This window comes from Choloepus didactylus, chromosome 19, assembly GCF_015220235.1.
Source record: "Choloepus didactylus isolate mChoDid1 chromosome 19, mChoDid1.pri, whole genome shotgun sequence".
NCBI lineage: Eukaryota > Metazoa > Chordata > Mammalia > Pilosa > Megalonychidae > Choloepus > Choloepus didactylus.
In genome coordinates this window covers 40,341,933-40,363,924 of record NC_051325.1, presented here as the reverse complement: position 1 = coordinate 40,363,924, position 21,992 = coordinate 40,341,933, and the positions used below count along the sequence as shown (strand labels likewise).

Below are 21,992 nucleotides of genomic sequence, written 5' to 3'. Positions count from 1 at the left end.
CTAGACAAAGTGGAGTGTGGTCCTTATGGCTTTCCCAATCCCATTGTCACCCCTCATAAGCTACATTTTATACAACTATCTTCGAGATTCATGGGTTTTGGGTTGTAGTTTGATAGTTTCAGGTATCCACCACCAGCTACCCCAATTCTTTTTTTTTTTTTTTTTTAATCTTCATTTATTGAGATATATTCACATACCACGCAGTCATACAAAACAAATCGTACTTTCGATTGTTTACAGTACCATTACATAGTGGTACATTCATCACCCAAATCAATCCCTGACACCTTCATTAGCACACACACAAAAATAACAAGAATAATAATTAGAGTGAAAAAGAGCAATTGAAGTAAAAAAGAACACTGGGTGCCTTTGTCTGTTTGTTTCCTTCCCCTATTTTTCTACTCATCCATCCATAAACTAGACAAAGTGGAGTGTGGTCCTTATGGCTTTCCCAATCCCATTGTCACCCCTCATAAGCTACATTTTTTTTTTAATCATCATTTTATTGAGATATATTCACATACCACGCAGTCATACAAAACAAATTGTACTTTCGATTGTTTACAGTACCATTACATAGTTGTACATTCATCACCTAAATCAATCCCTGACACCTTCATTAGCACACACACAAAAATAACAAGAATAATAATTAGAGTGAAAAAGAGCAATTGAAGTAAAAAAGAACACTGGGTACCTTTGTCTGTTTGTTTCCTTCCCCTACTTTTCTACACATCCATCCATAAACTAGACAAAGTGGAGTTTGGTCCTTATGGCATTCCCAATCCCACTGTCACCCCTCATAAGCTACATTTTTATACAACTGTCTTCGAGATTCATGGGTTTTGGGTTGTAGTTTGATAGTTTCAGGTATCCACCACCAGCTACCCCAATTCTTTTTTTTTTTTTTTTTAATCTTCATTTTATTGAGATATATTCACATACCACGCAGTCATACAAAACAAATCGTACTTTCGATTGTTTACAGTACCATTACATAGTGGTACATTCATCACCCAAATCAATCCCTGACACCTTCATTAGCACACACACAAAAATAACAAGAATAATAATTAGAGTGAAAAAGAGCAATTGAAGTAAAAAAGAACACTGGGTGCCTTTGTCTGTTTGTTTCCTTCCCCTATTTTTCTACTCATCCATCCATAAACTAGACAAAGTGGAGTGTGGTCCTTATGGCTTTCCCAATCCCATTGTCACCCCTCATAAGCTACATTTTTATACAACTGTCTTCGAGATTCATGGGTTTTGGGTTGTAGTTTGATAGTTTCAGGTATCCACCACCAGCTACCCCAATTCTTTTTTTTTTTTTTTTTAATCTTCATTTTATTGAGATATATTCACATACCACGCAGTCATACAAAACAAATCGTACTTTCGATTGTTTACAGTACCATTACATAGTGGTACATTCATCACCCAAATCAATCCCTGACACCTTCATTAGCACACACACAAAAATAACAAGAATAATAATTAGAGTGAAAAAGAGCAATTGAAGTAAAAAAGAACACTGGGTGCCTTTGTCTGTTTGTTTCCTTCCCCTATTTTTCTACTCATCCATCCATAAACTAGACAAAGTGGAGTGTGGTCCTTATGGCTTTCCCAATCCCATTGTCACCCCTCATAAGCTACATTTTTTTTTTTTAATCATCATTTTATTGAGATATATTCACATACCACGCAGTCATACAAAACAAATTGTACTTTCGATTGTTTACAGTACCATTACATAGTTGTACATTCATCACCTAAATCAATCCCTGACACCTTCATTAGCACACACACAAAAATAACAAGAATAATAATTAGAGTGAAAAAGAGCAATTGAAGTAAAAAAGAACACTGGGTACCTTTGTCTGTTTGTTTCCTTCCCCTACTTTTCTACTCATCCATCCATAAACTAGACAAAGTGGAGTTTGGTCCTTATGGCATTCCCAATCCCACTGTCACCCCTCATAAGCTACATTTTTATACAACTGTCTTCGAGATTCATGGGTTCTGGGTTGTAGTTTAATAGTTTCAGGTATCCACCACCAGCTACCCCAATTCTTTAGAACCTAAAAAAGGTTGTCTAAAGTGTGCGTAAGAGTGCCCACCAGAGTGATCTCTCGGCTCGTTTTGGAATCTCTCTGCCACTGAAGCTTATTTCATTTCCTTTCACATCCCCCTTTTGGTCAAGAAGATGTTCTCCATCCCACGATGCCGGGTCTACATTCCTCCCCGGGAGTCATATTCCACGTTGCCAGGGAGATTCACTTCCCTGGGTGTCTGATCCCACGTAGGGGGGAGGGCAGTGATTTCACCTTTCAAGTTGGCTTAGCCAGAGAGAGAGGGCCACATCTGAGCAACAAAGAGGCATTCAGGAGGAGACTCTTAGGCACAGATACAGGGAGGCCTAGCCTCTCCTTTGCAGCAACCGTCTTCCCAAGGGTAAAACTTATGGTAGAGGGCTCAACCCATCAAACCACCAGTCCCCTATGTCTGTGGTCATGTTAGCAACCATGGAGGTGGGGTAGGCGAATACCCCTGCATTCTCCACAGGCTCCTCAAGGGGGCACTACATATAAGCTACATTTTTATACAACTGTCTTCGAGATTCATGGGTTCTGGGTTGTAGTTTGATAGTTTCAGGTATCCACCACCAGCTAACCCAATTCTTTAGAACCTAAAAAGGGTTGTCTAAATTGTGCGTAAGAGTGCCCACCAGAGTGACCTCTCAGCTCCTTTTGGAATCTCTCTGCCACTGAAGCTTATTTCATTTCCTTTCACATCCCCCTTTTGGTCAAGAAGATGTTCTCCGTCCCACGATGCCAGGTCTACATTCCTCCCCGGGAGTCATATTCCACGTTGCCAGGGAGATTCACTTCCCTGGGTGTCTGATCCCACGTAGCGGGGAGGGCAGTGATTTCACCTTTCAAGTTGGCTTAGCCAGAGAGAGAGGGCCACAACTGAGCAACAAAGAGGCATTCGGGAGGAGGCTCTTAGGCACAACCATAGGGAGGCCTAGCCTCTCCTTTGCAGCAACCGTCTTCCCAAGGGTAAAACCTGTGGTAGAGGGCTGAACCCATCAAACCACCAGTCCCCTATGTCTGTGGTCATGTTAGCAACCATTGAGGTGGGGTAGGCCAATACCCCTGCATTCTCCACAGGCTCCTCAAGGGGGCACTACATCTTTTTTTCCTTGTTTTTCTTTTTTTTTTTTTTTTAACTTTCCCTTCTTTTTTAAATCAACTGTATGAAAAAAAAGTTAAAAAGAAAACAAACATACAATAAAAGAACATTTCAAAGAGACCATAACAAGGGAGTAAGAAAAAGACAACCAACCTAAGATAACTGCTTAACTTCCAACCTGTTCCTACTTTACCCCAAGAAAGTTACCTAATATAGCAACATTTCTGTGAACTTGTTCCTACTATATCCATCAGAAATTAACAGACCATAGTCATTCCTGGGCATCCCCAGAACGTTAAACAGCTTATCTGTTCTTCTTGGATTATTGTTCCCCCTTCCTTAATTGCTCTCTATTGCTAGTTCCCCTACATTCTACATTATAAACCATTTGTTTTACATTTTTCAAAGTTCACATTAGTGGTAGCATATAATATTTCTGTTTTTGTGCCTGGCTTATTTCGCTCACCATTATGTCTTCAAGGTTCATCCATGTTGTCATATGTTTCACGAGATCGTTCCTTCTTACTGCCGCGTAGTATTCCATCGTGTGTATATACCACATTTTATTTATCCACTCATCTGTTGAAGGACATTTGGGTTGTTTCCATCTCTTGGCAATTGTGAATAATGCTGCTATGAACATTGGCGTGCAGATATCTGTTCGTGTCACTGCTTTCCGATCTTCCAGGTATATACCGAGAAGTGCAATCGCTGGATCGAAAGGTAACTCTATATCTAGTTTTCTAAGGAACTGCCAGACTGACTTCCAGAGTGGCTGAACCATTATACAGTCCCACCAACAATGAATAAGAGTTCCAATTTCTCCACATCCCCTCCAGCATTTGTAGTTTCCTGTTTGTTTAATGGCAGCCATTCTAACCGGTGTTAGATGGTATCTCATTGTGGTCTTAATTTGCATCTCTCTAATAGCTAGTGAAGCTGAACATTTTTTCATGTGTTTCTTGGCCATTTGTATTTCCTCTTCAGAGAACTGTCTTTTCATATCTTTTGCCCATTTTATAATTGGGCTGTCTGTACTATTGTCATTGAGTTGTTGGATTTCTTTATATATGCAAGATATCAGTCTTTTGTCAGATACATGGTTTCCAAAAATTTTTTCCCATTGAGTTGGCTGCCTCTTTACCTTTTTGAGAAATTCCTTTGAGGTGCAGAAACTTCTAAGCTTGAGGAGTTCCCATTTATCTATTTTTTCTTTTGTTGCTTGTGCTTTGGGTGTAAAGTCTAGGAAGTGTCCGCCTAATACAAGGTCTTGAAGATGTTTTCCTACATTATCTTCTAGGAGTTTTATGGTACTTTCTTTTATATTGAGATCTTTCGTCCATTTTGAGTTAATTTTTGTGTAGGGGGTGAGGTAGGGGTCCTCTTTCATTCTTTTGGATATGGATATCCAACTCTCCCAGCCCCATTTGTTGAAAAGACCATTATGACTCAGTTCAGTGACTTTGGGGGTCTTATCAAAGATCAGTCGGCCACAGATCTGAGGGTCTATCTCTGAATTCTCAATTCGATTCCATTGATCTTTATGTCTATCTTTGTGCCAGTACCATGCTGTTTTGGCAACTGTGGCTTTATAATAAGCTTCAAAGTCAGGGAGTGTAAGTCTTCCCACTTCGTTTTTCTTTTTTAGAGTGTATTTAGCAATTCGAGGCATCTTTCCTTTCCAAATAAATTTGATAACTAGCTTTTCCAAGTCTGCAAAGTAGGTTGTTGGAATTTTGATTGGGATTGCATTGAATCTGTAGATGAGTTTGGGTAGAATTGACATCTTAATGACATTTAGTCTTCCTATCCATGAACATGGAATATTTTTCCATCTTTTAAGGTCCCCTTCTATTTCTTTTAGTAGAGTTATGTAGTTTTCTTCGTATAGGTCTTTTACATCTTTGGTTAAGTTGATTCCTAGGTACTTGATTTTTTTAGTTGCTATTGAAAATGGTATCTTTTTCCTGAGTGTGTCTTCAGTTTGTTCATTTCTAGCATATAGAAACATTACTGACTTATGTGCATTAATCTTGTATCCCGCTACTTTGCTAAATTTGTTTATTAGCTCTAGTAGCTGTATCGTCGATTTCTCAGGGTTTTCTAGATATAAGATCATATCATCTGCAAACAATGACAGCTTTACTTCTTCTTTTCCAATTTGGATGCCTTTTATTTCTTTTTCTTGCCGGATTGCCCTGGCTAGCACTTCCAGTACAATGTTGAATAACAGTGGTGACAGCGGGCATCCTTGTCTTGTTCCTGATCTTAGAGGGAAGGCTTTCAGTCTCTCACCATTGAGTACTATGCTGGCTGTGGGTTTTTCATATATGCTCTTTATCATGTTGAGGAAGTTTCCTTCAATTCCTAGCTTTTGAAGTGTTTTTATCAAAAAGGGATGTTGGATTTTGTCAAATGCTTTTTCAGCATCTATTGAGATGATCAATTGATTTTTCCCTTTTGACTTGTTAATGTGTTGTAATACATTGATTGATTTTCTTATGTTGAACCATCCTTGCATGCCTGGAATGAACCCCACTTGGTCATGGTGTATGATTTTTTTAATGTGTCTTTGGATTCGATTTGCAAGTATTTTGTTGAGGATTTTTGCATCTATATTCATTAGGGAGATTGGCCGGTAGTTTTCCTTTTTTGTAGCATCTTTGCCTGGTTTTGGTATTAGATTGATGTTACCTTCATAAAATGAGTTAGGGCTAGAGCGGCCGCGCCGACCCGGCAGGGGCGGGACTTCCGGGGTTGGGGCCCCCGCCCCCCCGCCCAGGGCCGCGTCGCCCTGGCTCGGAGGCGGGTAGGCGGGTAACGTATCCCCAGGTTCCAGGGACTAAGATGTGGATGTGGGCGTGGGGGGAGAGGCATTCTGCCTACCACAAAAGTGTCCTGAGGTGGACCCAAAATCCCGCATAACAAGGCCCTGGCCATGCCCAGCCTCAGAGCTCAGCCCACGGAAGCAGACATGGAGCTGACAGGACTGGGGCCCTGCCCTGGAACCCCTGCTTCCCAGGCCTGTGTGAGTGACGTGCCTGCTGCCGCCTACCCTGGATCTGCATTCCTTGGTTCCCTCTGCTGCCACGATGCTGTGCCAGGAGCCATCCACCCTCACCGTCAGCATCCAGCTCCTGATATTCAAGGAAATCTTGTCAAAACCCTGGCCGAACACAAGCTAAGCCTTCCACAATCAAGCAAACAGCAAACCCTGTGGAAAGTGAAGAATCTCATTTTCCGAGTCACCCTGTTATATTTCAATGAGATTACAACAGAAATTCACAAAACGTACAAAGGATTAGGAAAGTATGGCCCAATTAAAGGAAAAAATCAAAATTGTCCCTGAGGAAGCCCAGACATTGGACTTACTAGGAAAAGACTATAAATCAACTGTTTTAAATGTGTTCAAAGAGCTAAAGGAAATCATGGACAAAGGACTAAAGGAAACTAGGGAAATGATGCTTGAACAAAATGAGAAAATCAATAAAGGGATATAAATTGTTAAAAGGAAACAAATAGAAATTCTTGACTTGAAAAATACAATATCTGAAGCAAAAAGTTCATTAGAAGAATTGAACAGCAGATGCAAGTGGACAGAAGAAAGAATCAGCAAACTTGATAGGACAATTGAAATTATCCAGGCTAGAGGAATAGAAGGAAAAAAGAATGAAAAGTGAAGAGAGCCTAAGGGACTGATGGGACACCATCAAGCATGCCAACATACACATTGTGGGAGTCCCAAAAGGAGAAGAGGCAGGGGGGATGGGAGATTGGAGAAGAATATTTGAAGAAACAATGGCTGAAAACTCCATAAATCTACACATCCAAGCAGCTCAATGAACTCAAAACTGCACAAACTGAAAGAGATCTAAACTGAGATACATTATACTCACATTGTTGAAAGACAAAAGAGAGACTCCTGAAAGCACCAAGCAAGAGGTGACTAATCATGCATAAGAGATCCTCAATAAAACCAATAGCCGATTTCTCATTAGAAACCATGGAGCCCAGAAGGCAGTGGGATGACATATTAAAGTGATAAAAAAAAACTGCCAGTAAGGTAACCATTAAAAAATTAACAAATATACACACAAAAGGAAAGAAGGGAATTAAAATGGCCCACTGCAAATAACAACTAAATATTAAAAAGTAGCTATGGAGTAATTAAGAAACAAACATATAAGACATACAGAAAACAAATAGCTAAATGGCAGAAGTAAATCCTTCCTTATCAGTAATTATTTTAAACAAAAGGGGAGATTAGCAGAATGTATATTTTATTTTATTTTTTTTGGATTTTGTTTTTTTAAAATTCATTTTTATTGAGCTATATTCACATACCATGCAGTCATACAAAGTGTGCATTGAGTTGTTCATAGTACCATTATATAGTTGTGCATTCATCACCAAAATTAATTTTTGAATATTTTCATTACCACACACAAAAATAATAAGAATAAAAATTAAAGTGAAAAGGAACAATTAAAGTAAAAAAGAAAAAAAAAAAATGAGTTAGGTAGTGTTCCATTTTCTTCAATGTTTTGAAAGAGTTTGAGTAAGATTGGTGTCAGTTCTTTCTGGAAAGTTTGGTAGAACTCCCCTGTGAAGCCATCTGGCCCTGGGCATTTATTTGTGGGAAGCTTTTTGATGACTGATTGGATCTCTTTGCTTGTGATGGGTTGGTTGAGGTCTTCTATTTCTTCTCTGGTCAGTCTAGGTTGTTCATATGTTTCCAGGAAATTGTCCATTTCTTCTACATTATCCAGTTTGTTGCCATACAGTTGTTCATAATATCCTCTTATAATTTTTTTAATTTCTTCAGGATCTGCAGTTATGTCACCTTTTTCATTCATTATTTTGTTTATATGGGTATTCTCTCTTTTTGATTTTGTCAGTCTAGCTAGGGGCTTGTCAATCTTGTTGATCTTCTCAAAGAACCAACTTTTGGTGATATTTATCCTCTCTATTGTTTTTTTGTTCTCTATATCATTTATTTCTGCTTTAATCCTTGTTATTTCTTTTCTTGTACTTGGTTTAGGATTGGTTTGCTGTTCATTTTCTAGCTTCTTCAGTTGATCCATTAGTTCTTTGATTTTGGCTCTTTCTTCCTTTTTAATATATGTGTTTAGTGCTATAAGTTTCCCCCTCAGCACTGCTTTTGCTGCATCCCATAGGTTTTGGTATGTGGTGTTCTCATTTTCATTCGTCTCTATATATTTAGCAATTTCTCTTGCTATTTCTTCGTTAACCCACTGATTGTTTAGGAGTGTGTTGTTTAACGTCCAGGTATTTGTGAATTTTCTAAGTCTCTGATGGTTATTGACTTCTAATTGTATTCCATTGTGGTCAGAGAATGTGCTTTGAATAATTTCAATCTTTTTAAATTTATTGAGGCTTGTTTTATGTCCCAGCATATGATCTATTCTGGAGAAAGTTCCATGAGCACTAGAAAAGTATGTGTATCCTGGTGATTTGGGATGTAATGTCCTGTATATGTCTGTTAAATCTGATTCATTTATCAGATTGTTTAGGTTTTCAATTTCCTTATTGGTCTTCTGTCTGTTTGATCTCTCTATAGGAGAGAGTGATGTGTTGAAGTCTCCCACAATTATTGTGGAAACATCAATTGCTTCCTTTAGTTTTGCCAGTGTTTCTCTCATGTATTTTGTGGCACCTTGATTGGGTGCATAGACATTTACGATTGTTATTTCTTCTTGTTGAATTGCCCCTTTTATTAGTATGTAGTGGCCTTCTTTGTCTCTCAAAACATCCCTGCATTTGAAGTCTATTTTATCTGAGATTAATATTGCTACACCTGCTTTCTTTTGTCTGTAGCTTGCATGAAATATTTTTTTCCATCCTTTCACTTTCAGTTTCTTTGTGTCCCTGTGTCTAAGATGAGTCTCTTGTATGCAACATATTGATGGTTCATTTTTTTTGATCCATTCTGCGAATCTATATCTTTTAATTGGGGAGTTTAATCCATTTACATTCAACGTTATAACCGTGAAGGCATTTCTTGAATCAGCCATCTTATCCTTTGGTTTATGTTTATCATATTTTTCCCCTCTCTCTATTAATATCCTTTATTGTACCCATACCGAATCTCTTTAGTACTGAACCTTTTTCCAAGTCTCTCTGTCCTTTCTTTGTTTCTCTGTCTGTAGGGCTTCCTTTAGTATCTCCAGTAGGGCAGGTCTCTTGTTTGCAAATTCTCTCAGCATTTGTTTGTCTGTGAAAAATTTAAGCTCTCCCTCAAATTTGAAGGAGAGCTTTGCTGGATAAAGTATTCTTGGCTGGAAATTCTTCTCACTCAGAATTATAAATATATCGTGCCACTGCCTTCTCGCCTCCATGGTGGCTGCTGAGTAGTCACTACTTAGTCTTATGCTGTTTCCTTTGTATGTGGTGAATTGCTTTTCTCTTGCTGCTTTCAGAACTTGCTCCTTCTCTTCCGTGTTTGACAGTGTGATCAGAATATGTCTCGGAGTGGGTTTATTTGTATTTATTCTATTTGGAGTTTGCTGGGCATTTATGATTTGTGTATTTATGTTGTTTAGAAGATTTGGGAAGTTTTCCCCAACAATTTCTTTGAATACTCTTCCTAGACCTTTACCCTTTTCTTCCCCTTCTGGAACACCAATGAGTCTTATATTCAGACGTTTCATATTATCTATCATATCCCTGAGGTCCATTTCGATTTTTTCAATTTTTTTCCCCATTCTTTCTTTTATGCTTTCATTTTCCATTCTGTCATCTTTCAGGTCACTGATTCGTTGTTCAACTTCCTCTAGTCTTGTACTATGAGTGTCCAGAATCTTTTTAATTTGGTCAACAGTTTCTTTAATTTCCATAAGATCATCCATTTTTTTATTTAGTCTTGCAATGTCTTCTTTATGCTCTTCTAGGGCCTTCTTGATTTCCTTTGTCTCCCGTACTATGGTCTCATTGTTCATCTTTAGTTCTTTGAGTAGCTGCTCTAGGTGCTGTGTCTCTTCTGATCTTTTGATTTGGGTGCTTGGGCTTGGGTTATCCATATCGTCTGGTTTTTTCATATGCTTTATAATTTTCTGTTGTTTTTGGCCTCTTGGCATTTGCTGAACTTGATAGGGTTCTTTTAGGATGTGTAGACCAATTGAAGTCCTTATCTCTCATTTATCAGATCTACAGCTTCGTGGAGTACACTTTCTCTAACTAACCAGCAGGTGGCGTCCACGAGCCACCTGTTCTCCACAAGCCAGTTCTCCCCTGCTTAGCCTTTTTGGTGAGTGGGGGAGTGAGTCTTGTGGGGTCCAATTGGTGTACCAAGCTTGCATGTGTAGTTGGTGTTGCCTGCCCTGTATATGGGGCGTGTTTCTGGGCAGTCAGGGAGGTGGGGCGTGGCTCTAACAATCAAATCTCCCTGATGATCCTAGAGTTTTAAAGCTGCTGCAATAGTCTAATCCTTCAGTTCAGTCCTGCCACAGTTTGTCTCTGCCAGTGACCCACAAGTCCTTGGTATTGGCGTATGGCTCCTGAGACTTGCAAGTGGGTCCCTTTTCCAGGCTGTGCACCCCAGGTCCTCTGTTGAGGGATGACTGTGCTATGTCACAGGTGAGTGCCGTCCCCCCAGGGCGGTTCTGGGCTGCTGGGCTGTGTAGGGAGGCTCCCAGTCTGCTGAAATGATGACTGAATGGGTGCTTTGTTAATTCACACTGCTCCACCTTCCCAACTCTGGGACAATCAGCTGAGGTTGCAGGGAAGGCTAATGTCCACACCCAGTTTTGTGGTGTGTGCCTGTTATTTGAAGTGCTTCCGTCACACTGGGTTCTCTGGGGCAGCTCTGGGCTATGGGGCTGGCGATGCGCAGGAGTGTTTCCTGTCCACCAGGATGATGGCTGTGAGCGGACACCCCCCGTTTCTTGGGAAGTTGTGGTGTTTAGTGAATTTTCTCAGCCACTGGATTATTGCCTTTTGTCTCAGAGCTTTCTTAGTTCTGCTCTTGTCTTGACCTGCCCAAATTGCAAGTCTTTGAAGCTTTCTGTATTGGGAGATTTCGCTGATCTCAGCAGTTCCACGTTTTCATGAGTGTTGTATGAAGTATGCCCAAAGTCAGATTGCTCTGTGGTGTCCAGTCCACGCAATTCCTGGCTTTCTACCTTCTTTCCTGGTGGAGTAACTCTCCTCCGCGCCTCTACGATCCGGTCAGCTCCACTAACGGGTCGAACACGCAACACACAATGCCTTTTAAAATTATATGAAATACTTTAAAATACCTTTAGAAAATGAAGGAAAATTAAATACTTAAAAATATCTTTAAAAAGGTTTTTTTTGTGTGTGCAACTGTTGAGATAATCATCTTTTTTTCCTTCTAATCTGTTAATGTGGTAAATTATGTTTATAACTTTTTAAATATTAAACTATCCTTGAATACCTGGTTTAAACCCAAGTTGGTCATAATTTATCTTTTTTTAAATACACTCTTGGGTTTGGTTTGCTGATATTTTGTATAGGATTTTTACATTTATATTCATGAGTAAAATGGGCCTGTTATTTTCCTTTCTGATGTTTTTGTCTGCTTTTGGTATCATAGTTACACTGATACAATCTTTGTAAAATTGGGGAGATCCATTCCTTGAAAGTTTGGTAGAACCTGCCTGTAAAACTGTCTGAGCCCAGTGCCTTCTTTGTGGGAATATTTTTTTAACCATCGCTTGAATTTCTTCAATTTGAATAAGAATCTTCGTGCTTTCTTTTTCCTTTTTTCCTATTGTTAAGTTTTTATTATTATTATTATTATTTATTTTAAGCCAGTTTTTAGTAAGTTTGTTTTTTCCTAGGAATTTGTTCATTTTTGTCTAAGTTTTCAAAATTGTTGGCATATAGTTAATAATGTGGATACATTCCTTGTCTGTGAAGTTGTCAGTTCTTCTTTGCCTCTGTTGTTGGTCTCATCTCCACCTTCCCACAGCTCTTTTCAAGTGCTGTCTCCCTCAAAGTTAGGAAGGGTCTGCTTGGGGGCTTGGGCAGTCTCTGAACTGTGTCCCGAGGTCATCCCGAAACCCTGTCTAATTGCTGGTGTGAAAAGGCACACAGAGAGGGTCCCATCCACCCCAGGGTGCTGCTTTGGGGTCGCTGTCTGTCCTTTTTTCTTACACTTGCCCTATCCCCATCCATTGGGGTCCCACACGTTCAGTTCTGTTAACCTCCATCCCTCTGGCTTCTGGGGAGTCTGTTGGTTGGCCGAGGAGGACGCCACAGCTTAGGCTCTTTCCTGATCTTGTTAGGAGCCAGAGGCCCTTTAGCTGAGACCCTCCTCAAGGGAGCCTGACCTGACTGAAATCTCTCTTCACACCTTCCCTGGGCAGTCCCCCACCCCTCATTCATGGTCCTGGACCCCACCTCAGGGCCTTCCTGCACCCCACACCTGGGCCGACCCAGTCACACTAAGCTACTCATTACACTGGGTTGCTCCCTCTGTTTTCTCAACCATCTCCCCATGACGTTCTGAGCTTTTAGGATTACAACTGTGAATTGTCCATTTTGAGAGCTCTAGTGTGTGTGATGTGCCTGGCACAGTGGGTGCTCTAGATATGCCAAAAATAAGGATAAAAATATAAATGCAACACTATCATATGAGTTACCTGAGAACTATTATTGCTGCTGGAAGTATAATTATTTTCATCTAAGATCTAATATAAAAATTGAAACTAGAAAAATACTAGGAAAAATAAATATTTTTACAATCTTACAGTGATATTGAGCACTTAAAAACATGTTTGAGCACTTAAGAGTATGATTATTGTTTGTATTTCTTCTGAGATTCCCTTCCTATGTTATTTGCCCATTATTTTCTACTAAGTTGTCTTTATTATTTTCTACTAAGTTGTCTTTATTATTATTTTTTTAATGTTTATATATTACTGGCATTAATATTTTGTTAAATATGCTGCAAATATTTTCTCCCAGTCTTCATTTGTCTTTTAACTTTGCTCATATTGTCTTTAGCCCCAAAGAAGTGTGTGGTTTTTATGCAATTAAATCTATCAGTCTTTTCCTTTGTGTGTCTGGGTTTTGTGCCAGACTTTGACAGTTCTGGGAGATGCTTCACATTACCTCTAACTGTTGCCTGCAGTAAATAAACACATAAACTGCTTTTTCTCCTTTTGTTTTCCCCTGAGAAACTGCTTAAGATCTTAATAAGTTGAAACATGAAATGAAATTGAACGTGAAGTGAAAAACCTTTCCTCCCCTGGCTCCTGAGATGCCCCGTGCTTTCCTGCTTCCAGATCTTGGTTCAGGCCACCACCGTTCCCTTTGCTGTGCTCAGCCCGGGCCGGCTCTGAGACCAGGAGGCCGTTGGCCCTCTCCACCCTCTCCCCACCTGGCTGTGAGCCCTGCGGCCACCTGGGTGGAGACAGTCGGCCCCTGACAGGGCAGCAAACTAGGGTTGTAACTGGCAGCTGTCTTGCCGGCCACCAGGGAAGGTCTGTCCCCAGTGATGAGTCCCTGGCCTTCTGAAGGCCATCTGGTGGTCTGCAGAGGCCTGTGGGGGCCCGGCAGGCTGGTAGGATCCCGGTCCCTCCCTCAGGGCCGGCCAGGCTCAGGGACCCCTGGGTGGAGCTGGCGGCCCACAGCGTGGTCGGGACTGAGACGGGGCGGGATACAGGCCTAGTTCGGAGCCTGTTTGGGTGGGGATGGCTTGTCTGGAGTTGAGATAGGGGATGTGTGGGGGCTCAAGGGGAAGGCCTTCACCATGCCCCGTCCAGACCAGTGCAGGCTCCCCTTGGTGTTGAGCACACCTTGCTATGACCTGGGACCTCTGCCATGTGCCATGGCTGGCTGCTGCCTGTGTGCAGCCTGCAGGGAAGGCAGCAGGACCAAGCCGGGCCCAGGGAGGGTGTGGGCATCTCCAGCCTGAGCCCCGCGGAGCGTCCAGCCCTTGCTCAGCCCCAGACCTCCGGGCGACCTCAGGCAGCAATGTGTTCAGTCCTTCAGCCCATTTTCCCAGCCCTCCTATGTGCCAGGCACTGTTGTCAGTGTCCCCATCGTGCACGGGTAGCAGGGATCCCGGCCTCGCGTGCCTGTGGAGGTAAAGAGTTGTGGGCCACACCTGGTCCTGCGGCTGAACTGCCCTCCACTGTCGAGGGGTGGCCCTGGGCTCACCCCATAGCTCCTGGAGCTGAATGAGGTTTAGGGGGGCCGTGGGAGCTGACCTGATGGAACCCGTCATGCTCTCCGTTCCCACCTCCACCGCTGAGCTGCTGGGTTGCCCACCTGCCTTCCATCAGAGGTGACCCTGGAGATCCAGGCTCCAGCCCTGGGTGACCTTGACCCCTTCCCCTCAGAGGCTCAGAACCCTACCCCGGGGTTTGCTGGGGTGCTTCCCGTGGGCCCTCCCACTCTGTCCCGTCCCTCCCATGAGCTCCACGGCAGGGGGGCCACGTGCCTCACACCTGTTCCCTCCCCACCCTGTGATCTGGTCTCAGCTGAGTGGCCTCCCCCCTGGGCTGCAGTGGTCAGGAAGGGGATCAGGGCAGCACAGGGGTGGGAGTGTTGGGAGTCTAAGAGCTCCCCTAGCTCACCCCAATGCAGACACTCAGACTCGAAGCTGTGCTCAGCCTTCTATTTGAGATTTTGCTCTCCCTGGAACAAATACCCCTCGACACGTCCCTTCTTGAGTACCCTCCCCTGGCGGTGGGGGTGGGTTCTCGTGGCTGGGCAGGGGTAGGGGAGGGTCTGGGGTCCTGTCCTCTGAGAGGGGACCTTGGTGATGCTTGTGCGCTTGTGGCAGTGGCTGGGAAAGCACCTCCACACCCTGTGAGGGGACACCATGAGGGGGTGGTGGGCGCGGGACACAGGGCCCCTTCCTCCAGCTGGGCAGACCCCTGCCGAGACCCCAGCTCCCTTGAGGGGCCTCTTCCTGGTATCTCCAGGCCTTGCCCTTCCAGCCCGTCTCCTGGGAAGATGGTCCTTCCTCGGAGGGGCCAGACCCCCAGGCCTCTGGGTTGGGGGAACACCTGCCTGGCATTACCCATCTCCTGGTCTGTGTCCTCCACTGGGAGCTGGTGGTTGTCGGCTTGGAGATGGTACAGCTGGGTGGGGGGTGGGGGGTGGGTGTGTGTGACTGGACAGGGCCTGGGCACAGGGATGGGGTCGGGGGGCCTAGTCATCCTTGTCCTTGGCGCCGTGTTTGAGGATGCGGGTGAACTCCACGTAGTTGAAGTTGCCTTTCTTATCGATGGGTGCCTCACGGTACATCTCGTCCACCTCCTCATCTGTGAACCGGTCGCCCATGGTGGTCAGCAGCTCCCGGAGGTGGTCCTCGTGGATGAAACCTGGGGCAGGGCCGGGGCATGTGAGGGCAAGGAGCTGGGTCGGGCCACACCCAACACCCCCTACCCTTGGCCCACCAGCCCTTGCAGACCCTGTGGTAGAGGAGCCAGGAAAGACCCAAGCCTGGTCTCTGGTGGGTTGGAGGAAGGACATGGGCTGCCAGGGTCCCAGAGGGGAGGATGCCGCAGTGGGGCTGTCTGGGGGAAACCTGGGGCCATGAGAACAGAGAGTGCCAGGAGCTCTGCAAGTCCACTGCCGGAGGTTGACACTGACCCCGTCCTTCCTAGCTGTGTGCCCTTGGGTGAGTTGCTTAACCTCTCTGTGCCTGTTTGATCCATAAAATGGGTATGAAAATCTGCCAGCCTAGTGGGGGACTGTGAGATTAAAAATCATCTTACATGCCTTGGTCTGTGATGGGCCTGAGGACCCCAAGAAATGTTACTATTGAAACAACTGCCACCATCACTCTGGTTGTGTCCTGGTTTTTTGTACCTTGCTGGCAAGAAGGGCATGAGATGGTTTGATTTCTAGAAAGGTCTAAGGCAGAAGGAGAGTGTGTGTGGGGCCAACAGGTATAATTAAGACGGGAAGGTTTGGGGGACGTGGGCAGTTTGGGTTTGGCATTTCTGCGGGAGGACAAGGAGGCAGCAAGGCTTTTACAGTTCTGGAAGCACAGGCAGGGAGGTGGGTGGGTTCTGCTCCGGCCTTCAGGGGCAGGGGCACTGGAGGCCCCGGCAGCCTGGCCCTGCACGGGGGCTGCTGACCTGTGGCCTCCTCGTCGAAGCAGGCGAAGGCGTTGCGGATCACGTCCTCGGGGTCGGTGCCGTTCAGCTTCTCCCCGAACATGGTGAGGAACATGGTGAAGTTGATGGGTCCCGGGGCCTCGCTCATCATGCCCTCCAGGTACTCGTCCGTGGGGTTCTTCCCTGCAGCGAGTGGGGCGGGTGTGCCTGCTGTCACCAGCCCTGTCCCCTCCCCTCGTGTCCCAGGGAGTCCCACAGATGCGTCAGCTCTCCATAGTCTGAAAGGACCCCTGAGAGTTTGGTGCTGCCCGCGCCTCATGGCCTTTCCTTTTTACCACCCCGGATGGTCAGCACAGAGAGGGGAGGCGACTTCCCAAGGCCACACAGGGAGTGAGGCCCGGGGCCAGCATTCAATCCCAGGCAGCCTGACCCCAAATTTCAGGCACAGTTTCAAAAGTGGTTAAACCAGTGAGCTTTGGTGTCGCACAGACCTGGGTTTGAATCCCGGCTCTGTGCTGCCATGTCCCCTACCTCTTGGGAGAAGCGTGAAGACTTAGACAGTGGTTCCGTAATCTGAGGTCCAGTGCTAGATTTGAACCCAACCGCTCATCACAATGACTGGCACAGCCTTGTGGACTCTGGAGTCAACTACTGGGTTCCAGTCCCAGCTCTGCCACTTGGTCGCTGTGTGACCTTGGGCAAATCACTTAACCTCTCTGAGCCTTAGTTTCCTCATTTGTAAAATGAGAATGATACTGTTTACCCAGTAGGATTGTTTTGAGATTTAAAATAATGCCTGCAGAGCTTATTATTACTATGTTATTATTTGCTGCTCTTGATTCTTTTTCTTTCATCCTGAGGATGATGTTCTTAAAGCAGAAGACTACGACCCATTTGTGGTCCCACCACTATGAGTGGCAAACATGAGTGCATGTTCTTTAGGGCAGATGCCCAGGGCTGTCTGGGTCTCTGGGGTTTTGGGCCCTGGGTGCAGGGTGCTACCTGGTGAACGGGAAGAAGTCTTCATGTCCCTGTGTCCTTGGAGCTTCCCAACACCCCCTGTGCCCTCTCACCAGACACCAGATGTGCAGAGAAAGGGAAGTGGGCACAGAGCGGTGGCCCCAGCCAGGAAGGGGCAGAGCCATGGGCAGACCCAGACTGCCTGGCCCCAAAGCCCAGGGCTTGGCCTCACACAGCTGTCTCTCCTGCTTCCAGAAACTCCCGGTCTTACCCCAGTCGGTGCTGGCCCGTTAAGTCTCACCCTGGGGCTGAGGGAGTTGGTCTGTGGCCAGCCCGTGGGGAGGGGGGTCGGGGCAGGGCCACAGGCTGGGGTGTGGCATCTGGAGGCCTGGCCCCCGGGCCTCAGTTTTCCCATCTGAGCACTGGAGAATGGGAAGTGATCCTGAGCCCTTTCAGCTCTAAGATTCAGATTCCTGGGAAAGTCACTGCGGTCAGAGAGGCTGGGATGGGTGACTTCAGAGTGAGGGTGAGTGAAGGAGAGGGGGGTGCTCTGGCTTCCCCTCTAGGCCTCCATTTCCCCGTTTGAACCGTGGAGAGTTGGACCAGGTCTGTGCTGGCTCCTTTTTCTAAATGAAATGTTACTGGGCAGCCTGAGCCACAGATCTGCACGGGGCAGTCTTGGGTTCAAATCTAGTGCTGGACTTCAGATTATGGAACTACTCTGTGCCTCAGTTTCCCTGTTAATTGGGGAAAGTAATTGGACCTACTCTCTAGGGTGGGTACCATTTCTCCCTGGCTCTGCCCCTCACTGGCTGGGGCCACCGCTGTGCCCACTTCCCTTCCTGTGTAATGGTGGACTTCGTGCGCACATCGGTGTCTGGTGAGAGGGCTGGGCAGCCCTGAGGGGAGGCCCCACCCAGGGCACCAAACCTCTTCCAGCTCAGGCTGGACTCACTGGCAGGTCCCTTCCCCAAGGAGGTCAGGTCGCCCGGTGGGAAGGGAGCTCCAGCCTCCAGCTCGAGGCCCCCCAGCTTCGCAGACAGGGAGGAGCTGATGCAGAATTGCCCAGGGTGTGCGGGCAGAGGGGCCCTCCACTCCTCAACCTCTGGGGTCCTTTGGGCACTCTCCTTGAGTGACAAGCAGCCACACTGCCTGCCCCGGCGGCATCCCTGGCCCGGCCTTGCTCACCCATCGAGGCCAGCATGTCGTGCAGGTCCTCCTTGTCAATGAAGCCGTCGCGGTTCTGGTCGATCATGTTGAAGGCCTCCTTAAACTCCTGGATCTGGGACTGGTCAAACATCGCGAAGACATTGGAAGTGGCCCGCTGTGGCCGCTTCTTGGTGGTCTTGGCCTTGGCCCGCTTGCTGGACATCTTGGCTTCAGGTGGGGGAGGGGAGAACTTCTCTGCAGAAAGGGCTGGGGGTGGGGGTGGCGGGTGACGGTATGAGGCTGGGCCAGGGAACCTTCCGGCCTTCCCCAGACTGGCTGCAGCCTCTGTGCCTGGCATTCAAAGCCTCCCACGGCCTTGGGGCTCCCGCCTCTCAGCTCCTCACTGTTGTGAGCACAGACAGGCGAGGGCTCTGGGTGACCTTGGACGACTTCCTCTCCCTCCCCGTGCTTGAGCTTCCTCGTCTGGCAGTGGGGGCACCCATGGGGCCTGGCAGTGGGGATTACATGACTTAGAACCCGAAGAGCACCTGGCACGGTGCTGGCCATGGAGGAAGTCGTTTTCACTGCCACTGTTTGGGGAAAACACCTAGCATTGGGCCCTGTGCCAACCATTTCTCTGTCTTATCTCCTCTAATCCCCGTTAGCATTTACGGCATCTAGCGCTCTCTGCAGCTGATGCCAGAGGCAGTGTGGGCAGTGTGGGCAGACGTGAGGGCTGCCTTCCCGGCTCCTTGGGCCCCTGCGTTCCTAGCATTCCCCCTCCTCTTCTGCTGCCCCCTTCCATCCCTCTGCACTCCCTTCCGGGAGATCCTGGCCCCTGCCCCCTGCCCTCCCCACAGCTGCCCATGGAAGGGCAGGAGAACAGTGCTTGACCGGCCCCGGGGAATTACAGAGCTGTCCTGGCCTCACTCTTTGTTCTCATTCCAGCTAATAGGGGTGCAAGGCTCCCCATGCTGAGAACCCCTGTTCCCTGTCACCAGTTCAGACCTGGCCTCTGAGCCTCCAGCCAGTCTCTCCTAACCCACAGAGACCCTGAACTGAGCCTGTTACTTTGAAGCCCTCGAAGGTTCCTGCTGCCCCCCAGAGCTGGTCCAAGCCCCTTCCCTTGGCATTCAAGGCCCTGTGTGAACCCCTCCTGCCCTCCCACTCTGAACTTGGCACCCCTTACCGCATCTCTGTTGCCATCTGTGATCCCACCACGCTGGGCTACTGCTTGTGCCCCAGAGACCCCTCAGACTCTCCCGCCTTGTCCCTCCCCCTGGAATGTTCTTCCTTCTCCAGCCCAGTTCTTCAGGAAGCTGCCCCTCCCGCCCTGCTTTGACAGTAAACATTTAGTTTCTGTCCCTCGATCACACCAGTCAAAGCCCACAGTGGGTTAGATGCTTGTTGAGTGAGTGACTGTGAGGCCAGCTTTGGCCAGTCAACTGCCCTGCTGTACAGATGGGAAACTGAGGCCCAGCCAGGGACTCTTTCCCTGGATGCTTGTCATGGCTTGTGGGGACTGTGCCCAGAAGACTTAAGGTCGTTGGCCTCCTGGCCAAGGCCCCAGGGCTGCTGCCACCCTGTTTCCTCTGCCCTGAGCCCCTTTGGTCCAGGGCCTCCGGGAAGCCTTCTCTGCCTGTGTTTTCACCCTGAATGTGCCACTCAGACTGCTTCCAGGCCTTTATCCCGTGACCCTGTTCTATTCATTCTTGGTCTTTAGCCTTGGAGATCTTAAACTCTGGGCAGGATCCTGCCGGCCCCCAGCCTCTCCCCAGGGCCACAGCTGCCTGTGGTCGACACTGGCCACTGGAGTCCACTGGATCACATAGCTAGCCCTTGGCCATTCTCATACGGACAAAAGCCCTTCTCACCCGTGACCTAGGTGGGGTCACGGTGGCATGGTGCCCAGGGACTGCCCTGGGAAGGGGCCGAGGGCAGGGTGTGCCATCGTCCCAAGGAGCCTCCTCTCCTGTGGTTTAGTGCTTTGGGGAGCCCAATCCCTCCCTGAGCCCTGGCATTCCCGGGGAACTTTCACTCATGGCGTGCCCACAGGAAGTGGCCAGGGAGAAGTCCTCTGGGCCCGGCAGAGGCCTGTGATGGTCATCGTCACTGAGCTCTGGCACATGCGTGGCCAGGAGAGAGGAAGCCAAGGCCAGAAACTCACCCACTGCTCTGATCCCAGCTGGGTCCTTCCCCCACCCTCACCCCCAACTTCTGAGGAGTCGTGACATGGCTGACAGCACTGAACTTTACAGTCTGCACAGGGCTGCCATGTCCATCCCAGCAATCCTGGAGTGCAGGAAGGGTGGGACTGCTCCCCACTGTGCAGATAGAAGCACGGTGGCCTAAGAAGGGAAGTGGCCTGCCCAGGCCAGTTGGAAGCCAGGACCAGGGCTTGGGTTGGTGGGTGGCAGACTTGGCCCTTGGTGCCTTGAACAAAGAAGTTAACATCTATCCTAAGATGCTCATATGAGCCTGTAGCCGCCCAGGGGCTGAGGCCTCTGTGTGGCCACAGCAGTGTCTACACTTGCTTGGGGGACTGGGGTCTGGGAGGAGCTGGGCCCTTAACCCTGGAGCCATCTCCGCCCCTCTCCTCCCAGCTCCAAGTCCCAGGGCTCCGGGGATCAGAGCTGGTGATTGGCTTGGTGGTGACCAGATGCCACCTCCCCACTACTGGTGCCAGAAATCGCACCATGAGAGCAAAGACCTGGGCTGAAGCCAGGCAAGGCCTGTGCCCCTCATTACCTCATGGTCCCTATGGCTGGGCAATGTTGGCACTGGAGTGCCTCACTTGGAAACTCACCCCACCTCAGGCTGAGAGTTATCTGACTTCTTGAGAGCACCCAGAGCAGCTGGAGGGCTGGCAGGGAGCAGGTACAGAGGCCCCCAGCCCCAAGTCCTTGTCTGGCCCTGTATACAGTGAGCCCCACAGGGCTCTTGGAAGACTGGGACAAGTGGGCAGATGGCCCAGAGAGGGGAAGCCCCCAGCCCCTGGCACACAGTGCCTGGAGGTGGGGTGGGGGATGTTCCGGGTCTCCATCCCTCCCTCCTGCCCCAGGGGATGGGAGATGTGAAGGAGACACAGATGCCCTGGAAAGGGGTGTCACCGAGCCCAGCAGGGCTCAGTTTCCTCATCTGTGACTCGCACATGGGTCCACTGGGTTGGGAGTGCTGGAGATCACCGCCCCCCTGCCCGCACCCTGGAATTCTGGGCTTGGATCTCCAGCTCCACAGCCAAGGGGCAGAGCCTGGACAATCCCCGTCCCTCACCCAAGGATCCCCAGCCCCCCAGAGCCCGGAACAGTCTCGCTGCTGGCCAGCCCCGGCCAGAATCCCTGGCGGTCCCTAGCAACTTTGCGGCCCCAGCCCCGCAACCCATGCCCGGAGGACCCGCCGATGGCCCCGTCCGTGGGGCATGTCCCAGGTTCCAGTCCCGGGCAGTCAGACCCCTACTCTAGCAACTTGGCCCCGGACCGCGGGCAGGCTCCCACCTGGTGCGGAGAAGGTGCTCGGTGCGTGGAGCTGCGCGAGCCGTCGGGTCTGGGCTGCTCCGCGAGGGCTGCGGCCGGGGCGGGGGCGCGGCGGAGGCGGGGCGGGGCCGGGGGCGGGGCCGGGCGGCCGGGC

At 47.9% G+C, this 21,992-nt stretch overlaps 1 protein-coding gene across 1 annotated transcript; it reads right to left on the bottom strand.

Annotated features, from left to right (window-relative positions):
- Positions 1 to 14,789: 14,789 nt before the first annotated feature.
- MYL9 (myosin light chain 9) lies at positions 14,790 to 21,964 on the bottom strand. Its single transcript, XM_037811022.1, has 4 exons — positions 21,860 to 21,964; positions 18,405 to 18,632; positions 16,278 to 16,439; positions 14,790 to 15,515 (listed from the first exon to the last, which is right to left on the bottom strand). Exons 2-4 carry the CDS (start codon positions 18,586 to 18,588, stop codon positions 15,343 to 15,345), a joined length of 519 nt encoding a protein of 172 aa, XP_037666950.1. The 5' UTR covers positions 18,589 to 18,632; positions 21,860 to 21,964; the 3' UTR covers positions 14,790 to 15,342.
- Between the last annotated feature and the right edge of the window lie 28 nt (positions 21,965 to 21,992).